The 23525-nt window shown below is 47.8% G+C and overlaps 2 protein-coding genes across 6 annotated transcripts in view; one reads left to right on the top strand and one right to left on the bottom strand.

Annotated features, from left to right (window-relative positions):
- The first annotated feature begins 6 nt into the window (after positions 1–6).
- On the top strand, positions 7–15808 carry CYB5D2 (cytochrome b5 domain containing 2). 3 transcript variants are annotated; one of them, XM_070393129.1, is made up of 4 exons: positions 365–629; positions 6070–6210; positions 9843–10029; positions 12174–15617. In XM_070393129.1, exons 1-4 carry the CDS (start codon positions 380–382, stop codon positions 12388–12390), a joined length of 795 nt encoding a protein of 264 aa, XP_070249230.1. In that variant the 5' UTR covers positions 365–379; the 3' UTR covers positions 12391–15617. The 3 variants fall into 3 exon arrangements, with proteins under 3 accessions (XP_070249228.1, XP_070249229.1, XP_070249230.1); XM_070393127.1 differs by lacking the exon at positions 6070–6210 and having other exon boundaries at positions 7–671; positions 12174–15808; XM_070393128.1 differs by lacking the exon at positions 6070–6210 and having other exon boundaries at positions 10–629; positions 12174–15808.
- Positions 15809–17580: 1772 nt separating this feature from the next.
- Positions 17581–23525, bottom strand: part of ANKFY1 (ankyrin repeat and FYVE domain containing 1) — a 63184-nt gene continuing 57239 nt past the window's right edge. For all 3 annotated transcript variants that reach the window (XM_070395494.1, XM_070395495.1, XM_070395496.1), the window contains 2 exons: positions 22159–22249; positions 17581–21616 (listed from right to left, as the gene is read on the bottom strand). In XM_070395494.1, the coding sequence (XP_070251595.1) occupies positions 21484–21616; positions 22159–22249 (224 nt within the window). In that variant the 3' untranslated portion in view covers positions 17581–21483. The remainder of the gene's footprint in view (positions 21617–22158; positions 22250–23525) is intronic.

Genomic DNA, 23525 nt, shown 5'->3' with positions numbered 1-23525 from the left:
AAGCGGACTCGACCCGCTGTCGTGCGACAGCCGCGGAGGACGGTGTCGGCAAAGGGCGGAACTGCGAGTGACGAGCAGGCGCTGCTGTCGCGTCTGCGCCGTCCCCTGGCCTCCGTGGTCACGGTCTTTGTTAGGGGCGGACAGCCGGCAGGCCCAGAAGGCCCTTTCGCCGCTCAATTCCTGAAAAGGCACGAGAAAGAGTAGGAGCCAGGAAGTGAGCTTTACCTGGACTTTCTCCCATTCAGTCCTCCGCGTCCCCTCCGTCCCGGGCGGACAGGAGAGAGTGTGACGCCGGTGACGTCACGACCAGCGTCTCCGCCATCTTCCTTGTGGGCGGAGAGGCGGCCACCTTGACCGAGCGGAGGGCGGGCGGCCGTCGATGCTGCGGCCCGGCGGGCGCGGGCTCCTCCTGGGCCTGGCCGTGGCGGCGGCCGCGGCGGTGGCAGCGCGGCTGGCGGGCTGGTGGGGCCCCCGCGCTGGCTGTCGCCTCTTCACACCCGGGGAGCTGGCCCGCCACCGCGGCGGCCCCGAGGAGCCAGGCCTCTACCTGGCGCTGCTCGGCCGCGTCTACGATGTGTCCTCCGGCCGCAGGCATTACGAGCCTGGGGCTCCCTATAGCGGCTTCGCAGGTACCAGCGCGGCGGCTCGTGCCCTCTCGTGCTCGGACGCAGGCGGGTAGCCGCCTGTGCGGCATTCATTCATTCATTCATTCATTCATTCATCTGCTGTTTTCCTCCCCGTATTCATCAGGCCAGCGTGGGGGCCGGGCTCTGCGGCTCGGCCCTCCCAGTCTCGCTGACTCGGCGTGACTATGGCCAGCAGTTAGCGGCCTCTCGTCTCCATGTCCTTCTTCCTGACTTACGGGGAGAAGCGCGCCTCCTGCCTCTTGTTAGTCACCCATTACCCACCGGCAGAAGCCCCCGAGGGGCACCTGCTTTGTGCCACACTGCGTGGCTCTCGGGGCGCAGAGATGAAGGAGACCCTGCTGACGCCAACCTTCTCTTCAATTCCTCCGGACCCACCTTTCCCCTAAAAGTAGTGCATTTGGCTTGAGTAGGTCTTGCTTCCGGCACAGATGCACTTGTCTGCCTGCCTTAAAGAAGGTTCTGAGGTTAGAGCGCTGGCAAGAGCCTGGCCACCTTTTGCAGCCCTTCAGTACTCACAGCTGTGTGTATGTTACCAAAGAACAGGTGTCGGTTTAAGTTTGCTCTGCCGACCCTGTTTTACAGCTGAGGGGATTAAAGGATGTGATTTGCCTAAAGCCCTCACAGCTAACAGGACTTAGACCAGTGGTTCTCAACCTTGGCTGCACATTAGAATCACCTGGGAATCTTTTTAAAATCCTGATTTCTGGGCCTCATCCTCCGGAAATGCTGTTTCTTTGTTATGGGGTGGGGCCACAACATTAGTAACAAAGAAACAGAATTTCCGGAGGATGAGGCCCAGAAATCAGGATTTTAAAAAGATTCCCAGGTGATTCTAATGTGCAGCCAAGGTTGAGAACCACTGAGTTAGACGAAAACCACCAGCTTATTACTTGTAGATGTTGCCTTACCAGCCCCAAGAAATGACCACCTCTCAGGTTTAAAGAGGGGGGAAAAAAATGCAGAGCAAGCTTAAGGCCAGTGACAAGGCTGATATTAAATGAGCATTTTTCCACTTGTTCGTTATCTTAGGGAAATTGGGAAGCTGCCTCTGGTACTTAAATACAAGCCACTTCCCTGTTTCTAGGGAGAACTTAAGAGACAGAAGAAGCATATAAAGGGAATCAAGTTCAGTTGGTGTTGCCAAGCTCCTCAAACAGTTGAGCAGGGGAAGTGGAGCTGGGACTGGAGTCGGAGGTTTTAGTTTACCTGCGAGGAGAGGGCACTTTTGGGTGCACTATCCTGCCCCACCCTGATGCAGCTGTCATGGCTACATCCACAAGTGTGAGCATAAAACCCTCCCCTTCTGGGTGGTGTTTCTTCTGCAGTGTGCTCTGCTGTCTACAGAGTTCCTCGGTGCCCATTATTCATTCAGCGTCCATTTATTGACCACTAATGTGTAGCCTGCCTTGTGCCAAAGATTACAACATGCTCCCCACTGCCCACACAGGCTAGAAGAGAAGCAGATTAGGTTCGTCTATTCATTTGTGCAGTCAATCTTTTTATTACCTTTTATTGATATAATTCATACACTATGAAATCTACCCCCCTTAACATGTATAATTCAGTGGTTTCTAATATAGTCAGAAAGTTGTGCAGACATTGCTAATTCCAGAACATTTTTATCGAACCCCCTACAAAAAAAAACCCACATCCATTAGCAGTCACTCCCCATTCCCTTCCATCCCCCAACCCTCGACAACCACTATCCACTTTCTGTCTCTGGGCATTTCATATAAATGGAATCATATATGTGGCTTTTGTGACTGGCTTCTTTCAATTAACACAATGTTTCCAAGGTTCGTCCGTGGTATATTAGTATGTACCAGTACTCCATTCCCTTTTTTTTTTTTTCCCTCACCAAGGATATTTTTCCATTGATTTTTAGAGAGAGGGAAAGACAGAGAGAAATATCAGTGTGAAAGAAACACGTTGATTGGTTGCCTCCTACCAGGGCCAGGGCCAGGGCCAGGGCCAGGGCCAGGGAGGAGCCTGAAACCGAGGTACATGCCCTTGGCTGGAATTGACCATTCCGTCCGCAGGCCACCACTGTATTTACAGAGCCAAACCTATTAGAGTTCCATTCTCTTTATGGTCAAACTAGAGGCCTGGTGCATGAAATTTGTGCACTGGGGGGGGGGGGGGATCCCTGTGCCCTTTCACAGTCCAGGAGCCTTCAGGGGATGTCTGACTGACAGCTTAGGCCCGCTCCTAAGCCGTCAGTCAGACATCCCTTAGTGCTGCTGCAGATGTGGGAGAAGCTCCCGCCACCACTGCTGCACTTGCCAGCCATGAGCCTGGCTCAGGGCTTCTGGCTGAGCAGTGCTCCCCCTGTGTGAGCACACTGACCACCAGGGGGCAGCTCCTGCATTGAGCATCTGACCCCTGGTGGTCAGTGCACATCATAGCGACTGGTCATTCTACTGTTTGCTCAATTTGCATATTAGCCTTTTATTATATAGGATAATATTCCATTGTATAGATATACCACTTTTGTTTATTCATTTGTTGGAAATTGGGTTGTTTTCACTTTTACCTATTATGAATAATGCTGCTAAAACATTCATGTGCAAGCTTTTTTGTAGGCATGTTTTCAGTTCTCTTGAGTGTAGAATTGCCAGGTAACTATTTAAATAATCTTTTTTCAAAGACATATGTTTTTATTGATTTCAGAGAGAAGGAGGGAGAGGGAGAAAGAAAACATCAATGATGAGAGAATCATTAATTGGCTGCCTCCTGCAGGCTCCTCTATGTTTAACTTTTTGAGAAACTTCCAAATTGTTTTCTAAAGTAGCTGCACTATTGTGCATTCCCATCAGTGTATTAGAGTTTCAGTTTCTCCACTTCCTCACTGAATGGTTGTCTTTTTTATTATAGTCATTTTAGTGGGTTGAAAGTGCTATCTCATTGTGGTTTTGATTATTTGAATTTCCCTAATAACTAATTTGCTTGTTGATCATTTGTATGTCCTCCCCGGAGAAATATCTATTCAAGTTCTTTGTCCATTTTTTAATTGGGTTGCCTTTTTATTTTTGAGTTGTGAGAATTCTTTATATATTCTGGATGCTGATAAATGATTTGCAAATATAGGATGTCCCAAAAAATGTATACACACTTTGAATAGTTAGTCATTCCAATGGATTAAATCTGAAAAGAAACATCAGTTGAGCTATCAGAAAAAAAAAAGTGTGTATACATTTTGGGGGGACACCATGTATTTTCTCCCATTCTGTAGGTTGTCTTTTTACCTTTTTTTTTGTAACTTGATATTTTTAAAAATATTTTTAATTGATTTTAGAGAGAGGAGAAGGGAGAGGGAAGAGAGAAACATCAAGTGGTTGCCTTCTCCCTTGAGCATCCCAGGTACCTTAACTAGGACAGAACCCACAGTCAGGAATCAAACCAGTGACCTTGCGGTGCACAGGACAATGCACAAGCTACTGAGCCGCACGCATCAGGGCTCTTGGTCAGGGCTCTTTTCACTTTCTTGATAGTGTCCTTTAAAGCACAAAATTTTTTAATTTTGATCAAGTTCAACTAATTTTTTTCTTTGGTTGCTTGCGCTTTGGTGTCCTGAGAAACTATTGCTAAATCCAAGGTCACAAAGACTTTCACCTATGTTTTCTTCTAAGAATTTTATAGTTTTTAGTTCATAGATTCAGCTCATTGATCTATTTTGAGTTCATTTTACATATGGTATAAGGATCTAATTTCATTCTTTTGCATGTGGCTATTCAGTTGTTCAAGCACCGCTTATTGAAAAGACTATTCTTTCCCTCTTGGAATTGCCTTAACAGTCTTTTTGAAAATCAATTGGGTTTCATTCAGTCAATACTTATTGAGAATGTACTAAAGAACAGACACTACCACACACTGAGTAATCAATACTAAAGGAGTTTCGTGTTTCCCTTATAAAATTTTTTTAATCTATTTTATTAATTTTTTACAGAGAGAAAGGGAGAGGGATAGAGAGCTAGAAACATCGATGAGAGAGAAACATCGATCAGTTGCCTCCTGCACACCCCCCCACTGGGGATGTGCTCGCAACCAAGGCACATGCCCTTGACCAGAATCGAACCAGGGACCCTTCAGTCCGCAGGCGGACGCTCTATCCACTGAGCCAAGCTCCCTTATAAAATTTGCTGACAGGTAGAAAAGACAAAAATTCAGTAGTTGTCACATAATTAATGAATTATTTTTGTGATGAGTGTAAAAGGGAACACACACTGCTGTGACCAGAGGCCAGGGAGCACAGAGGGAAGGCAAGGTTGGTGGCAGCTGGTGCAGAGTTCTGAATGGCATGTTATGGAATTTTGATATCATAGAGCAGAAGGAAGTCACTGAGGATTTTTAAGCAACAGAATGACTTGATCAATTTGTGGTTAAAATAATCTAAGTGTTGTATGAAAAATCGATCAGTAGGGAAAGAATGACTATATAAAGAACTGCAGCCGAAACCGGTTTGGCTCAGTGGATAGAGCGTCGGCCTGCGGACTGAAAGGTCCCAGGTTCGATTCCGGTCAAGGGCATGTACCTGGGTTGCGGGCACATCCCCAGCAGGAGATGTGCAAGAGGCAGCTGATTGATGTTTCTCTCTCATCGATGTTTCTAGCTCTCTATCTCTCTCCCTTCCTCTCTGTAAAAAATCAATAGAATATATTTTTTTAAAAAAAAGAAAAAAGAACTGCTAGGGGTTTATTGTAGTTCAGATGAAAAATGATGACAGCCTGGGCTTGCTTAGTGGGAGATGGAGAAAGGTAGATATAAGCACTATTTAGGTTATGGGATTTGGGGACTGATAGGATGTGAGGGATGAAGGAGATGTCAAGGACTGCATTTCTGGATTGTGCAACTGGTTGATATTTACTGAGCTAGGGAATGCTAGAACAGATGCATTTTCCTAGGGCTGGGGTGCTGATGACCATTAGTTGAGTGTGAACATTTTGAACTTGTGATGACATGTAAGTGATGCTGAGTAGACAATTGGATATATAGGTCTGGAGCTCAAGAGAAGTCTGAGCTAAAGATACACATTTAGCAATTTTTGGTTTAGAGGTGGTATTTGAAACCACGGGAGTGGATGAGATTGTCAAGTGGAGGGTGTGGACGGAGTAGAGGAAGTGGACAATGATTGATCTCAGAGGCTGGTAGAAAATGCCTAGAGAGGTAGGAGGAAAACCAGAGTGTAGTGTCATGGAAGCCGAGGGACATGGTCAGCTGTACTGAACGTTGCTGAAAGTAGATGAAAGAATGTGATAAATGCCAAAATGTGTGTCCAAGGTCCACGAGCATCTGTGACAGAGGAGGGGGATTATATTTGGGAGTGGACAGGGGGGTTTTCAGATGTTTCTCAGGAAATAGACTCTTGAGTTGGTACGATATCAGCGACTTATAAGTTAACCGACTGGAAACATGTCTGCTGCAGGCCGAGACGCATCCAGAGCGTTTGTGACTGGGGACTACTCTGAAGCAGGCCTTGTGGATGATGTGTCTGACTTGTCATTTTCTGAGATGCTGACACTTCAAAATTGGCTATCATTCTATGAGAAGAATTACGAATTTGTTGGTAGGTATCCCACAGGCCATTTCCAAAGATTTCATTTCTTTTTCTTGCAATTTTTTTAACGGCCTAGAATTCTTTGGGGCTTGGACTCAAGGTTAAAATCTGAAAAATACCTATGGACTTTTCACCTTAAACTCTAGTTGGGAGTGTGGCAGTGAGTCCCAGAAGGAAATGGCTCGGGCACCTGGTCCCTCACTTTTAATCTTGGGAAAGTATTGCCTGCCCATTTGCTTTGGCCTCTGTTGCCCTAAGCCAGTTGCCTGCACCATGCTTCACCAACCAGCTCCAGGAGGGCAGCTTTCTTGTCTCGCAGCGTTCCGGGCATCTGGCTTCAGCAGGCAGGAAGGCTTGAAGCCCAAGTTCATGTGCAGTTTTGACAGATATCCTTTTACTTTGTCCTCTAAGGAGAGAGACATTAAACTATGTCCATCCTTAATGAATTGTGTCCCGGGGGGAAGTTATGCTAATCAAACGTGTTAGAGCCAGTTGTGTAGGGCACTGCCCTTGCTGTTGACTGGTGAGGCAGGAGGGAATTCGCCTTTTAAATGGGAAGACACCTAGAGAAATGTTAGTCACAGAAACTGGGGTGGTTGGAGCCCTTTTTCCCATCGACTGCAGCCCCAGCCTCTCACTGGAGCCCCACTCGGACCCAGCTGACTTCCTGAGGAACGTCAGTGTCTTCACCTTTGGAACAGGTCTACATGGGAAGTTCCTCCTCCACCCCCCAGGCCTCTGAGTGATGCTTCTGTCATTACTACTTGGGTTACCTTTTCTGAAAACCTTGCCATTTTTACTAACTCCTCTGCTCCCTACACATCCAACTTGCCAAGGCTTTTTTAGTAACTTCTAAGGTTTTGTTTTCATCCCCATGCTCCTCCACACCAGCCACTGTTGGCCTTTGTCATCCCAACCTGTAGCACCCCTTCTCTGTTTTCACCCAGGCTGTCCCAGTTCATCCCTTAGACCACAGCCATGTCTGCCATGGAAGGAACTGGCCTCTATCCATCTGCCCTTCCAAAGGCTTGGTTCTCCCTTTTCCCACCAGGTTGCTGAACCAAGGTTGAAACATTACTGGGTTAATAAGGAAAAGAAAATTCAACACAAAAGAGTAAGGGTGGAGTCCTGTGAGTGGGCAAAGGATGACAGACCAAATGTGTCATATTGGTGTTTGGTGAGATGAGTGAACTAGTCTTATTTGAAGAGTGTTGATGTATGTGAGGAGGGTGGGGGTCATATGGTTGGAAATGCTTCAGAAGGGTTTTAGTTGAGTCGGGATATGTTTGAATATCTACTATGCATAAGCTCTGGCACTGGTCCTCGTGGGGACCAGGGATGAGCTGAGTGCAGTGCCTGCCTCTGTTAGCTCACTCTATAGGAGGGGGTTGTGTTAGGCTCTTACAGGGCATCAGAAACCCTCAGGACACATCCGAGGATGAATGTGTATATATGGGTGCAGAGTGAGGTGAAGACAAACAGAAAGCCATATTGGCAGCCACCTGGCCAGGTCTCCAGGGAAAATGAGATGTCTTTTGTTGTTTTCTGGATATAGCACCGACTTGGAGACTCAGCCAGTGGTGACCACCATTCTCACGAGGCAGCTACTACAACTCTCTCTATTGCCTCTACTACTGCTTCTGCCCTCTCTTTGGGTCGCATGCCTAAAAGCCACAAGATAGCCTGTCACCATGCATAGAGACCTTCAATAGGAGAAATTCTTGTGCCAGGCCAACTCTAGACTGCAGGCCTGGGACTAGGGCCCTGTACCCTTCATTTAATCTAACAAGCATGTAAAATGAAAGCTCTGTACTAAGCTGTTTTGAGTGCTGGGGCCTCATGGTAGGGAGAGATAGATCATAAATAAGTAAGCAGATCAAGCAAGTCCAGATAGGACTGTGAATAAACTAAAACGCTAATGCAGTGCAGGTTTGGGAGGGTGTGGCCCCTTTAGAGAAGAAGGTCAGGGAGGCCTCTCAGAGGAGATGACACATAAGGTGAGACCTGGAAGGCGGGAAGGAGCAGCCATGCTGAGATCTGGACAGAGCCTTTCAGGCCGAGGTGGAGGCAGCTAAACATGGTCAAGGCAGGAGGCCAGTGGGCAGGAGCCGGCAGGAAATGAGGAAGGGACAGCTTGAGAAGAGGCTCAGAACGCAAAGGGAAGCCAGATGCTTATAGAGTGTTGGAGGCTTTGGTAAGAAGTTTGTACTTTATCCGCGTGTTTTAGGAAACCATTGCAGGGTTTAAACCTAGCATGGAGGTGACATGATTATCATTTTTTCAAATGCTCACCTAGCTGCTTTGTGGAGAAAGAATTCTGGGAAGGGATGAGCTGAGGGAGACACACCAGTTGGGAGGCTATTGTAATCCAGAGTTTGGATTAGGGTGGTAGCAGTAAAAATGGAAAAGGACAGAATTAGGGAGTCGCTAATGGATTGGACATGAGCACATGGAAGCATGCATTTGGGTGTGAAGGAGGGGGTATCAGAGAGACCCAAGGCTCCTAATCCAAATAACAAAAGCCAGAAGTGATACAAATACAACTGGAAAAGTCCCAATGGGGAGCTGAACTTGAGAAGAAGAACTGAATCTTGGGAACACTCTATGTAAGTGCTCTGGGATCTAAGTGCTCAGGGCCTGGAGAGGTTGGACAGGCACAGCTGGGCAAGTATACACAGCTACCTCGTCCTCCCTGGTCAAACCTTCTAGAAGTGCTTTCTGCTGCTTCTCTTGCCCTGTGACGGTCACTTACACTCAGGACTTGAAGATGAAAGTTCCTGCCCCTGAGGAGACCTGAGCCCTTTGTAGCTTTAGCCTACAGGCTCTCCGGCCACTTGCTGGCTGCTGCCATAGCTTAGACCATTACAAATTCTGGCATGGATTTTAAACTAAAACCAATTTCCACCCAATATGTCCATAGGACTGAGCAAGAAGAGAACGGGGGGGGGGGGGGGGGGGGGGGGGCAGCGCAGGGAAGAAAGCATGTGCGGGCTCAGAACCACTCACTAGTTTCATAGACACCCCCCTCCCCCGTCTCTCCTGTGAATAGGGGAACAATGATTACTTTCTCATAGGGTTATGAGGATTAAGAAAATAGTAGTTATGTGCTAGCATAGCACTTGCCACTAAGTAATTGCTTAATAAGTAATTAACTTATAGCTATATATGATAAAATAATTCAATTTTGGGAAGAATTAAGCCACAAAAATGTTACACAGAAGGCCATTTATTTGTCAGACATTTATTGAACACCTACTGTGTGCCTCAGGCACTGTGGAGCATTGAAAATGAATCACATGGTTCCACTCTCAGGGGACTGATGTCTGGAAGTGAGACGTTTGATAATTTCCTCAGAAGACTCTACAAGTACAAAAGGGATGCTTCTATCTGGAGTCTTGTACGATGTTGAAACATTGGGATAGAAGGTGCCCAAGTCCTCCAATATGAGTTCTTAAGAAATAAGCAGCCAGCAGGCTCCACTAGAGCCCTGACCCCAGAAGCCCTGGGAAGCTGGGCAGTATTAAAACTGCGGGAGAAGCCAAGCATCAACTCCTGCCTCCCCCTGACACACACCATCCCCACCCTCCCCCCCCCCCCCCCCCCCCTTGCCCGCTCTGACAGCAGCTCTCCTATCACTACAGGAAGAGTGATTGGAAGGTTCTACGGAAAGGATGGGCTCCCCACCTCGGCACTAACCCAAGTAGAAGCCATGATCACCAAAGGCTTGGAGGCAGACAAAGAGCAACTGAAAGAGAAGAAGAAGTTTCCACCATGCAACACGGAGTGGAGCTCAGCCAGGGGTAGCAGGTTCTGGTGTTCCCAAACGAGGTGAGCAGGCTTCCCTTCTGCTGCCTCTGCCGCTCCCAAACCCAACTCCTAGCTCATCCTGTGGTTCAGGGAGGCAGTAAGTTGATTGTTAACCCAGGGGAACTTTTTCAAAATACATGTGCCCTGGGATAGCGATTCTCAACTTTTGACTACATGTTAGAATCTTCTGGGCAATTTTTTAAAATTACCAATGGTGGGACCTTACTGCAGGCAACTGGGTGAGAATATTAGGATTGAGATCTGGCCATTTTTTCTTTCTTTTTTTAATTCCCCAAAGACCCTGCTGAAGAACCCTTGGCAGGGAATGAAAAGTCACAAGCACTGTTTTCTTGCTTTGGCCTGTTCATCCATCCAAGGGCCTTCGTTTCCTATTTGTCAGCACAAATCATTCCTGCCTTATGGAGGGATGAGGAGGTGGACATAACCACTTGCGTTGATGCCCTGAGGTACCGTCTTAAGAACTGCAAATTCTGAGGAATTCCAGGAGGTACCTAGATGAGAAGTCCTTGCCTGTAAGAATTGAAGTGAGCCAGATTAGAATAGATGCCACAGGGGATATTCCAGGTTGGTTTGGGGAAACTAGAGGAAAAAAATTGTTTTCCTGCTTTAATGATCAGGCCAGCCTGGATTTAAATACAGTTCAAGTCCCTCAAATCTCCTTTAGCTCTGATAAGGGGACAAGGAGACAGAACTAGACAAACGCCCAGCCTCGAGGGCCTCAAAGAGCGAGCCCAGGTCACTGAGGGTCAGGGAGACCTGCTGTGGCTTCCGCAAGAAGGGCCCCGTTGTGTAGATCTACTCTGTTCTATGGGGCGAGGCACACCTCTTTGCTCTCCTTGAGGCCGATTTCTTGTGTCAAAGCCAGCAGCTTTCTCCAGGCCCAGCCACCGTGTACATCACATGTTCCCTCCACCGTAATTCAGGGCAGCAGGGGTGAAGGCAGCAGGAAGGAAAACCTCTTCTCTCCTGGCCACCAGTTTTGCAGAGGCAGCCCCTCCAGGGTTATCATGTCTCCAGAAAGAGGGGCCCTCACTTTAGGGAGAGGAACTGGGACAAAGGTGGGCCTTGCGGGAACACAAGCCTGAATGCAGGTGGCTTCAGAGAGCACTGGTCCCGCCTGGGAGGGGCCCAAAGGCTTGAGTGCATTTAGATGCTTGACTTTGCTCCCTTGGAGAACCTGCCTCCCTCTCTGTCCTCACAGCCGTGTCTGTCTTTGTGTAGCGCCCTCTTACTTCCCTGAGTTGCTTAGGCTCTGCCTTCCCCACAAAGCTCTTCCAGACCAACTCCAAGGAGCTTGGCCCCATCCCTGAGCTTCAAGCCAATGCATTGTTTTCCACATGTACATACCTCCCTGGAGACTGGGAGTAGCGAGTCCTGAGGAGGGACTGGGTGTGGAGCACAGGTCACTGCGATGGGATGGATGGTTAGAAGGAAGGAGGTGGCGTTTCAGTGCCCTTCCCTGACAGCCTTGCTCTTGGGTAAGGTAACTGGGCAGCAGTTTCTCTGACAGCAAGTGATTCTGGCCCCAGGCACTTGAACCTACATGGGCACCAATTCCAAGAATCTCATTTTTCTCTGCAAGTCTTGTGAGTCCATGGGAGGCTGTACTCAGGACCCTAAGATGAGGTGGGTTCCCTCTGCCCAGGACAGGAGGTTGGCTCAGCTATGTTGGACCAGGTGACATCAAGGACTGCACCTGGGCAGGGTCAGAAATGGCCTCTCAGAGAAGGCTGACCGCCAGGCCTTTTGTTGTTGCCTCAGTTGTCCACCCTACCCAAGTGCCCAAGACCCTAAGATCAAGGCACTAGGATGGAGTGGGAAGGGAAGAGAGAATCAGAGCAGACACTGCTTCTGAGAAGCTCACAGGCCAGTGGGAGAAAGCCTTTCACTGGTGTTGCTGCTAAATCAGGGAGTGCTGCCTCCCAGGAAGGCACAGGGTGGGGCGGGGCCAGGGAGCAGTGCCAGGAGAATGCCCTGGGCAGGGGAAGCTGGTGAAAGGAGAGAGAACGAGGTTCAGGGGCTGAACACTGCAGACCTCCGCCTTGGGAAAACGTCAAGATGGCTCACTGCTTCCTCCTCCCCCACCCCCTCCCCCAAAAGACTCACTAGTTCACGCTTCTAAGTCCCTCTCCTTCTATCTTCAGTGGAGGCGTGAGCAGAGACTGGACTGGTGTCCCCAGGAAGCTGTATAAGCCAGGTGCCAAGGAGCCCCACTGTGTGTGTGTGAGAACAACTGGTCCCCCTAGTGACCCAGCACCAGACAACCCTACACACAGAGATCGTGGGGACTTGGACCACCCCAACTTGGAGGAATATACAGGCTGCCCACCCCTGGCCATTACATGCTCTTTCCCACTCTAAGCTGGTGCCCTACCTGTTGATAACCCACAGAGAAGCCTGACTCACGTGCACTGGGATGGCTCCTGACATCGAACAAGAGGGCCTGGAAGGACTCTGGCCTCTGCAAATGTGGCCCATGACCCTCACCAGCGGCTCACCATTCTGGTGACGGAGGCCAGAGCTCGGCAACTCGCCTAGTACTGGTCAGCCCGTTTTTGCCACTGTTCCTCTGGATCTACTTGCCATCCTCCTTCAGAGCTCTCAAATGTTAATGAACACAAATATGACCAACTCAAACCTAACTGGACAGACAAGCAAAGGGCTGTAAGCTCCAATCCTTCCCATGGACTCCCAGGCTGCCAGATCAGCTGCTGGCCTCGTCAGGGGCACTGGCAAAAAGGGACTACATCACTCTCTTACAACTCAGAAACAAGAGGATACATCCAGAAAAGACCAAAAATGAATGAATGAATGAATGAATGAATGAATGAATAAATAAACAAATAAATTTTAAAAAACCGGCATCAACATACTCTCTTCCAGGTTCCCCGATGGCTAAACTTGTTACCCCTGACTTTTATAACCTTTTTTCTTTCCTTTTTTTGTTAACACTCAACCAAGGATATTTTTAGGGAGAGTATAAGAGAGAGGGAAAGAGAGAAACATCGATATGAGAGAAACACATCGACTGGTTGCCTCTGCACAAGCCCTGACTGGGAAAGAGCCTGCAACAAAGATACATGCCTTGACTGGAATCGAACCCAGGGCCCTTTGGTCCGCAGGCCGATGCTCTATCTACTGAGCCAAATCAGCTAGGGTTGTAACCTTTCTTATATGTGACTCTTCCCTAATTTACAACCAAAAGCTGCATTGAGTTGATATGAGCTGGGCCAATACAGTCAGAGGTGACAATAAAAAAGAGTAGACTAATTCTGGAAATTGGAAAAGCTTTTGCTTATATAGATGCAGCAAATCCAGATGCCTCTTTAAATTTAAAGCAAGGATACTGTTTCTATTTAAAAAACTTAAAATAAGGTGTGCTGTGTTTTCAAAGGGAGAATTCTGCGTTTTTGGCGAAAGGTAGTTTCAGAGCTCTAACAAGATAATGGGCTAGCACAACATCAGCGTTTGCGCAAGGCTGCAAATGCCAATACAAACAGCCTCAATTTGCCGCTATCCGGGCTCGCAGCTCTTCCAGTGGGTTGTGTGCCGTGCCAGCACGGCCAGGTTTGGTGAGTCTAAGGGGGTGGTGAAGGATTAGGAAAAGACAGACAAGAGAAGAAAGCTGGGTCTGGGTGGGACGCTGCCCTCTCTGATGGAGAGACAGTATCAGGGCCTGCAAACCTAGTCTTTATTTTATAGACAGTTTCCATGAGGCAAAGTAAGGGCGTGGTTACAACATTCTTGTGGGTTTTGAATCTACTCAATATCACTTAGCCACGTGGGACCACAGGTTCGGACCGTAGGTTCAAGCTTACAACTATAGCCTTTGGCTATCATTGTGCTGGGACTTGCATGTGGCAAAGCCAAGAGAGGATCGTGCCCTCTCATTAGTCCCAGGCTTGAACCTGTCCAAACGCTGTAGCCGCTCTCCACAGGTTGTGTCCAAGGTCACTGTAATCTACACTTGACATAGTTCATACCCATTACTCCTGGATTCTTGTTGAGTAGACAGGGGCAAGGAGTGTTCTACCTCCTAGATAAGGCAATAAAGCCTGGTGCTATTAGACATGTTTTCTCCTCATCTGAGCTTTCACCTCCACTCCCTTCCCAACCCCCTCAACTCTTTTTTTAAAAAATATGTTTAAATTGATTTGAGAGGGAGAGAGATAGAGATAGAAACATCGATGAGAAATTAACATTGATAGCTGCCTCCTGCACGCCCCCTATGGGGGATTGAGTCTGAAACCTGGGCATGTGCCCTGACCAGGAATTGAACTAGTGACCTCTTGGTTCATGGGTCAAACACTGAGCCACACCAGCTGGATTCAACTCTTATTTTAAACTTCCTCTATTCTTCTTCCTTTCTTTCGTTTATAATTAATCTCACTAAATAGCTTTCCAGATTCACTGACTAGAAAATGGAGGCTGCCTCCCCTACAAGGGCAGTCTCATGGTTCACTGCCCATGTGGCCACACCTGCTCCTTAACACCGGACTCTGCTCTTGACTCATTTTCCCACCCAGAATCTTCCTCACCTGCCCTTCCTGTACCTTTAACCTCTCCCTGCCTAAGTCCGGAAGAGCACACTCTTCTGTGGCCCTTATCTATTCCTGCCATAGATAAGCCTCTGAAAAAGCTGCAGGTATTCACTGTCTTTGCTCCTCAGCCCCCATTCGCCTGGCTCCTGCCCTTCCCTGATCAACAGCAGGTAACTTCAGTGCTGCTACGTCTCATGGCCCCATTCCTTAAAAGCTGCCTCTCCTCCATGAACCCCTTCCCATGAGCTCTTCTCACCCCTTGGATCTAGTCCAGATGCTTTCCCGAGCAATTCTATAGGCACCTCAACTCCTCCTTCCTGGCATTCAGTCTTCATCTTCTCCCTCAGCCTCTCCCCACACCCTACATCCTCCACTCACTGCATGTGCCCACAATGCCTTCCACCTGGAATGATACCTGTTCCTCCGCTCAATTTGTCCCTCTTATCTCTTAAAAATTCAGCTCAACAGCACCTCTTGGGAGCCTTCATCAACCCTTGGCCCACCAGTTGGATTTAGGTGCACCTGTTCCCACAACACAGGTCCCATGTGCTCACTTCTCAGATAACAAATCTGTTCTGTAACCATGATTTCCTATCAGCCTCTCACTCTGAACTGCAGACTGAGAACAGGGACCAAGGCTACTGGGTTCGGGGTACCCCTATAGCCACAGTTCCTGGAGCACGTGGTACGTGTGCCGTTAACTCGTTTTGGAGAGGAGGCAGCCAAGGTCCAAAAACTTCCTAAGGGCACAAAGTAGTGGAGCCGAGCCTCGGACTCCGGACTCGGGGTTCTCGTCCTGACTGTGCTATTTTCACTCCCGCAGTCTGGCATGTCACTGCCCTCCCTGGAGCAGGAGCAGAGAGCTGAGGTTAGGACAGGGGTGGGCAAACTTTTTGACTCGAGGGCCACAATGGGTTCTTAAACTGGACCGGAGGGCCGGAACAAAAGCATGGATGGAGTGTTTGTGTGAACTAATATAAATTCAAAGTAAACATCATTACATAAAAGGGTACGGTCTTTTTTTTTTTTATTCATTTCAAACGGGCCGTAGTTTGCCCATGGCTGGGTTAGGACCTTCCTTGCTCTGCATCCCATTCAGCCCCTTAGGCATCTCAACTCCAAGCTAACTGGGAATTAGTCACTGCCACTGCGCTGGTTGTCCTTAGTCATTCAACAAATATTTGCCAAACACCCCTGTGCCATGGAGTGGAGGATGGGAGGAAAGCCAGGTTCCTGGCCTCAAGGAGCTTACAGTATAGTAGAAATATAGGGATAGTGGGGGTGGGGGGGGGGTGGGGGGGGGAGGGGTGGACCTTCAAAGGATTCAGCAAGAGCAGGTTGTCATTTTAATGGTCCGAAGGGCTTGGCCATGGGAGGTGGGTGGTTACTGGAAATGCCTCTTCCTTCTCTCTCCACAGAGGTGGTCCCAGGCAAACTTAGGGAGGAGGAAGGAGTCCCTCAGATGAAAGCCACAGAAAGTTCAGCTCAGGCAATTAAGACCTGCTGGCAGAGGGAAATGGAGAAGAAAACTAATACACATTGGGCAACTATGCTGGGCAGGAAATTTTATCTGTTCTCATTTAACCTCTAGGCCAGCCCAGAGAGGGCCTCATTTTATGGACCAGAAAAGGGGCATCCATCTGCCCCCACCTGCTAACAGTTACAGCAGTCATGGGGTGGTAGAGCCGAATGAGTGTTTTACCAAGTCGCTCCCTCTGCCACTGGGCAGTGTTAAAGCAAAGGTGGGGCAACTGCCCCCAACATGCTGAAGGAAATGTAGTATCTGCCTTTGAATTGAGATTCCAGTTTTCTATAAACACAAAGTTAAGAGTGAAGAGCCCAGCCTTTCTGGTCACAGCTTCGCCACTGCATGACTGTACAGCAAAGGGAGCCGTATCAGACCATCACCCCATCCCTTGCTTGCTTAGCTCCAGGACAAGCTGTGATCTGATAGATCCTCAGACAGGCTGGGGCCTGTCTCTGTCCCGAGATCTGCAGTGTCCCTCAGGATCACCCTGGGCTGAACCCCTACCCTCGAGAGCACCTCTTACTGCCAGAGCCCTGATTCCTGCCAGTAGGCAGCAGACATTGCTCCCATCAGCCCTCACTGCAGGGGACTCCCGGTGTGCACACCAGCTCTACTGGCCCAAGAGGAAGGACACTACTGATCACTTTCCTCCAAGCAGCCTGAAAGCTAAAAAGGACCTCGGTCACTTCCCTTTTACAGGTCCAGACACCAAGGCACAGCACTTACGGCATTTGCCCAATATTGTCAGCGAACAATGAGAAAGCAGAACGAAAGCCAGTGCTCTGACCTGGCTGGGCAAAAATGGGGGAAAGTGGATGCGTACCTGGTTCCTGTTCGTATTCACGTAATGACATAGTATGACCAGTGTTCATCTCAAGGGCGGCTAGTAGGGTTACTTGGAGGACTTAACAGTTCCTATTAACTGTCAGAAAAGCCACCAGAGAATGAGGTATCTCACCACGGGTGGTCCAAAATAAGGATAAGCAAAATGGGAGAGAGGTAAAGAAAGGGAGAACATTAATTCAAGGGAGTGTGAGGCCCTATGAGCTACTAGATTTGTACACTTCCTACAGGGTGCTGCAGGTCACTAAGTTTTAATATGCAAGACCTAACCCTTCCTTAGTATTCCATCAAACCAGTGTCAGTCCTCCCCTCAGCTCAGGACCAGCAGAAACCTCGCCACGCGTGGATCCTCTTGAGTTGCTGCTCCTCAGTAATGGAGCCAGGGGGAATTTCCAGTCTGTTGGAGAACGCCAGGGGGGTTGGGTGACAGAGGCTGCAGCTGTGACCACACACGTTGCCATGGGCTGAAGCTGGACCAACAGCACAGTAAATCCAGGCAGCTGGTCATTAGGCCTAAAATAGCTACTTTTTGACTGCCTCCAACAATGTGTTTCTGAAAAGTGCTAGAAATTCAGTTTCCTAGAGGGTAACTGTTAAAGAAATTTATTCACATGTCAGGAATTTTAAAAATGTGTTTGTTTTTAATGCTTATTGGTACTTTATGTAGTTACATTAAAAGTAACTACAAATGTCTTATTAAAGTTTCCACTTTAAATGCACAATTTTATCTCATTTTATTATAAGGAATTGTTACAGAAAATGCCAATATCAATATTTGAAAAATACATTCCATACACGGACTCCAAAGAAACAATGCTGATAAGCGCCATGGTCTGATATGATGCCATCACCCCACACTGAACAGCACCCCAACGGCTTGAAAGCCAAGGTGATCGACCCAAATGTGTGGCTACAGTTTCTGCCCAGTTACTGCCCTCTCCCTTGGTAACAGCCAACTCTACACATCTGCCAAGAAAGGACAAGCCATTAAGTCAAGCAGTCTGCCAACTTGAGACTTCCTAGCTACAGAAAGCCAATATTGTCAATTGTAACAGGTTAATACATTATTTATGCCACACAAAAAGGAAACATACAGGCAATGATCTTCCAAAAAATGTCTTTAAGGCATCTATGATTACTTCTAGGAATTTCATAAGTGTTTAGTAATATCTTATCAAATGATCAGCTCTTCACTAAATTTCTTCCATAAAAGGAGAATGTGGCTTCCAAACCTCTTTGGAAGGTGTTTCCTCTCTGCCGCCCCCTCTCCCCAGCTGGGAGTGGGAGCTTTGCTGCTTCAGATTAGGAGGGGCTGGGCTTGCAGTGCCCTGATCTTCCCGGCTTGTCCTGAGAGAAGCAATCCCAGGTCCTGGAAGAAAGCTTGTTGCAGGAGCTCTTTCAGTTTCCACCTGTGAACTCCAAGTGGCTCTGTTGGTGGGAGTTACATTTAACTGCTCAGGCTGTCACTGGGGGATTACTTTGCCTTTCGTGTCTAAACATTACGTAGTTTGACAGTGTTCTTTTTCTCCAGATTAAAGAAACCTACCTGGAGATCAAGGCTCTCCCCTCTCAAGACTTTCCCTCCACTTCATGCCTGTAGATAAGATCAGCACAATACAGTTCAATACAGCAGATGGAGACATGAGTTGGGGTGGTGGGGATCCCACAAGCACGCTGAGTTCCATGCAGGGACCCCATTCAGGGAGAAGAGTGAGGAAGCTGAACAGGGCGGTCAGAAATGACTCAGGGCTCTGAGGTAGAGGACTAACAGTCACAGGGACCCCACTCTTAGAACATGGCAGATGAACTGAGCAATCTAATCCAGCCTCGACTACATTGGTAATTGGGGTTGACAGTGCATAGGCAACAAACTCCAGATGAAACACATGTCCTAATACATCATTCAATGAGACACCACTAAAAACATAACTGAAAATTAAAAAGTCCTACGTGTAGGCACTTAAGTTTGTGCGAAATTTCTGTCTTAGAGGATCATAGCAAGTTAGTTTAGGCATTGGATTCCTATATAGCACATGGTTTGTACCATCATCTTTAAAAACAACTGTTAAGAACACATTGTATAATAAATCTGGTGATGAGCAAGAGGCAGTTAAAAAGCTAAGTCAGCAGAACAATGTTGATTGATGCAGCAAATTATACCTCAGTAAAGTTTATTCCTGTTCTACTCATTTACAATTGGCAACTTTCTAAATGAATAAAATTTAATTTTTGCTACTAGTATTTAAGTTACAAATTAAATTTAACAGGAACAGCCAGTGAGTTCTGTGGCCAAGTCTTGTCATCTTGGAGAGCACAAAGGAGACTGAGAGGGGTCAAGTCCCAGCCAGGCAGCGAATGGGACAGGCCCACCAGGCAGCCGCCACTCAAGGGACCTGCAGAGCAGAGCCCAGGGACGGCTGGCATGGTCAGGAAGATGTTCTAGTCTGGGGAAAGGTGCTTTTCCTAGGCCTGCAAGACTCACAAAATGTTCCCCTGACCCACGGCTGCTCAGTACCATAGCTATCCCTAGACTCAACATATTCTAAACATGATTTTAAGTGCAATTAGAGGCAATATTGTTATTGAAATTGGTATGGTAGGGCAGGGGAAGGACAGTCAGTCTCATCTCTGACTGAATTCCCGTCCTCCTCTCTCCACCATGAATGTTAAAACAAGTAAAAAGGACCAACCACCTCAATTCATACCTGGTGCATAACTATCTCACTTTACAATGAAAGAATCAAGCCAACTGCGCCCTACCTCCTTGTGGCCCTCTCAGGCCACAGAAAATGGAAACTGACCCCATGCCTCACATGGTCACATGTTTGCCAAGACTCGTTGTTTTTCTATAAAAATTCTATATGAAACATGTCACAGACTTTTAGCCCCCAACTCTTCTAATTTTTCTTTTAAACATTGTGCACAAGCTCATATTAACATAGAAAGCATATATATCTTATAAATCACAGAAATATTTTAAAAAGTAGCACTGATTTATCTGCTCATTTACACACACATTTAAGTAATCGAATGTATAAATCTACAGCAACATAGAGGACATACCACTAGCCAAAAAAACAAACAAACAAACAAACAAGCAGGTTGTTGCAAAAAATAATTAGTCCCTTTACACATATATCCATACTTCATTAATGCAAAAAATGTAGTGGTTATTAAATGTCTGAAAAATCAGTATGTATGATTGAGATTGTTAATCTCTAAGTGTAACTGTAACACATATTGTTCATCTCAGAGTTGTCTTTTGTTTTTTCAGCAGTGGTAAATAAAGGTTTCTCTCTAAATGAGTACTTTTTAAAAAACTGGCCAAACCCTGAAAAGATGTTTAACACCTCAGGGTTAATACATGTAAAGCAGAGACTAAGGCCCAATAAGCTCTGGCCCAATTTAGCATCCAAGCCAGAGCCTTCCAAAACCAGGTAACACACGTTTGGCCAGGGCCTTCAGCTGTGGGCTCGTATGGGGCATGGAAAGCTACACAGAACTGGGACCCGGGACCAACAGCATTCACAGCATCACTAGGGGCAGTTTCAGCAAGAAGCACTCATGTCGAGGAGATGGGTCCTTCCACCTGAGGCTGGAGATCCCCTTCTCATCCCCTGGCCTGTGTGACTCTTGCTCCAAAAGGTACTCGGCAGGAGTTTCCCTTTAAGACTTAGTGTGAGCAGAGGTCCAGTCAAAGCTGATCATTAGAATCACTGATGCATGGGTGTATTTTTTGAATATGGATTTTAAAATTGGAATCACCAATAATGCAGCTATATAAAAAGTGCAGCACAATAAAAGTGCATTTCCTCCACCACTCCCTAGTGGCAGAGTGAGGACTCCACAGACAGGACACAGCAAGATGAGAGAGGAGATGGCTGCTAGGAGGTGCCAAGCCCAAACTGCACTGCTGACACCCGAGTAGCATGAATACTGGTAAAGCTTTCAGCTGTTAAGGCCACGGTTTCTCAGCTCTCATTTTGAACCCTGTTTAGAAAGATTTCACCTTTTTAAAAAGGGGTAGCTCACTATAAATACAGCTTAGCTTTAAAAAAAAAAAAAAAAAGACTTCAGGGCAAGAGGATCCTGTAATCTTTATGAAAACACTGTGCAGGAACGTCCAAAGCCACTTACCCTAGAGTAAGACCAGCGCTCCTGGAGCAGCTGACGGTGAGTCGCCCAGGCAGGAAGACTGTATGAGCGCTCTGAGATGGACACTAGGCTGCCGGAAGGGAGAATGGTTCTCAAAGTGTTCTTGTTTGCTGCTAGCAGAATGGGGTCTACTTCCTATCACATTTACCACGTAGGCTCATGGCCTGGTCCAATTAGTCAGACACCTAGTGAACTCGATCACAGTCACACGGACAATCATACAGAGTCACCTGAAATGGGATCTATCACACATGGTCCTCAATTGTTCGTTCCAGTCTATTGCCGCAGGGAGACGCTGGCCAGCTCCTGCTCTGGGGGTCAGCCTGGTGAGCAGAGCAGCTGCTGGGAAGAGACTGGGGAAGTGGCCCGGACCCTCCTGGGGGCTCACTAAGAGACCCCGCCCAGAGTCAGTACATCAAAGCAAATGTTGCAAACTCGCACAGGCTTGTTCAGATCAAACTTTATAATGGGAATCTCCTTGGTCGAACATTTATGGCAGAGAAGACGTCCGCAGTGACGACTGTGGAAGCAAAGAAAGGAAGTGTGAGGAGGGTATTGAGGAGCAGGGACAGCCACACTGCCAGCCAAATTCTACCAGAGCACGTATAACTTTTGTCCATGAAAACAAATTTTCATCCAATTGTTAAGTTACAGTGATTCTGGAGAAGGCTCTTTCTTTAACAATCAAGAGAGACTCAGCAACAAACAGCCAAAGAACCATCTTGTTGTCTTGGAAATAGCCCCTCATTCTTGGGAAGCACACCTTCCAGGAGGCAGTAACTTGGCTCAGCTCTGCTACAAGCAGAGAGCCTGGCAAAGGCGACACAGGCCAGGCAGGCTCCCTGGGACCTGGGAGCCCTGCACTCAGCAGGAAAGACAGCAGTCTGAGTTCCCCTGCCCTCCCTGTATCAACACAGGTATGCAGTTCTGCCCTCACATCTCTCCTTTGGGTCAAGTTTTGCCCAGGAGAGTGCAGGGCCCTGGCAAGGTCATGGCTTATGGAAAAAGGCAGGAGCAGTGACAATAGCAGAAGTCCCCTCACTTCTCTGGTCAGGGTCTCACCAGTGATGTTTGCGAGTCGTGACTCCGAACTTGGCAGTGCACTCGTAGCAGTTGGAGCCGTCACACCAGGGCGGCTCCTTGGACAGCATATCTGTAACACAGGCAGGAGATGCTCCTGTCAGACAGCAACTGTGCCAGGCAAGATGCAGAGCTCCAGAAGGAGCAGGGAAACAGTAAACAATGCGCTGCGGAGTGACTGAGGGATGAAGGAGCCACACACTCTAACTGGGTCAGGGAGCCTTCACAGAGGAGAATATGGGGACCCAGCACCACCAGGCAGGCTGGGGAGAAGGAAACGGTATCCAGGGAGCAAAACTGCAGTGTTTGTGGGGAAATGCATGGCTGGAGTGTAAGGCACAGTGAGGAGAGAGCAGAGACCACAGCTAGAAACACCAGCAGGGACCACATGGTAAGGGGAACACGGAGGAGGAGACCAAGATAAGAGACACTGAGTGCGAAGGATCTGTAGGGTTGGTGAGTAAACAGCAGCAGGGACTGAGGGGGAGCGGGGAGCAGGAAGGAGACAGATGAGGGGTTTGGTCTTGGGTTTGCAGAGGCTGTGGAGCATTTGGGTTGGGGGTTATCAGTGTAGATAGCAGCAACAATCATGAGTATTCATTTAGTGATCACTAGCTGTACACCAGGCTCTGCCTGAGTACTTTGTACACAGTAGACTGAGTGCCCAGGGAGGAGGCAGCACACGAATCACTCATTATCAAGCACCTCTACACGCCAGCACTGCATTAGGCTCCTATTCTGAGCTCTTAAAAGGCCAACCAAGTGCATGTAAACAGTAGACCAGGCATCACAGAAACACAGCTTTAGCACTGGCTCTGCTACACATCAGCTTTGTGTCCTTGGGTAAATCACTTACATCAAAATCGATAGTTAATAAACATTTCTTTAATATATATATATGTATATATATATATGTACAGTTGATTTCAGAGAGGAAGGGAAAGTGGGGGAGAGAGAGAGAAATATCAATAATGAGAAAGAATCATTGATCACTTGCCTCCTGCATGCCCCCTACTGGGAATCGAGCCAGCAACCCGGGCAGGTGCCCTGACCGGGAATCAAATCCCGACCTCCTGGTTCATAGGTCACTGCTCAACCACTGAGCCACGCCAGCTGGGCTACTAAATATTTCTGAGCTCATTCCTCTGCCCATACTATGGGGCTAATAACCCTGTGCTGTGTCCATTGGGTGGTAACAGCGCAGTGACCTGCAGGCACTGGAAGCATTCTGACTCTCTCTGCCTCATCAATGGGGAAGAACAAGTACTGAAGAATCAAGAGTGAAGAACTCCTCTTCACAGAAGGAAACAGAAACAGAGAATGGAGAGTGAGTGGGGCTAAAGCAGAAG

The sequence above is a fragment of the Myotis yumanensis genome, unplaced genomic scaffold (assembly GCF_028538775.1).
Source record: "Myotis yumanensis isolate MYYU_CA2020_CCGP unplaced genomic scaffold, mMyoYum1.0.hap1 SCAF_16, whole genome shotgun sequence".
In the NCBI taxonomy this organism is placed as follows: Eukaryota; Metazoa; Chordata; class Mammalia; order Chiroptera; family Vespertilionidae; genus Myotis; species Myotis yumanensis.
The sequence above is the reverse complement of the archived record's forward strand: the minus strand, read 5'-3'. Positions and strand labels throughout refer to the sequence as shown.

Coding starts and splice junctions, on each gene's coding strand:
- CYB5D2 (XM_070393129.1), top strand. CDS start 380: ATGCTGCGGCCCGGCGGGCGCGGGCTCCTCCTGGGCCTGGCCGTGGCG. Junction 630..6,069: donor TCCCTATAGCGGCTTCGCAG/GTACCAGCGCGG, acceptor TGTCTGCTGCAG/GCCGAGACGCATCCAGAGCG. Junction 10,030..12,173: donor TTCTGGTGTTCCCAAACGAG/GTGAGCAGGCTT, acceptor TTCTATCTTCAG/TGGAGGCGTGAGCAGAGACT.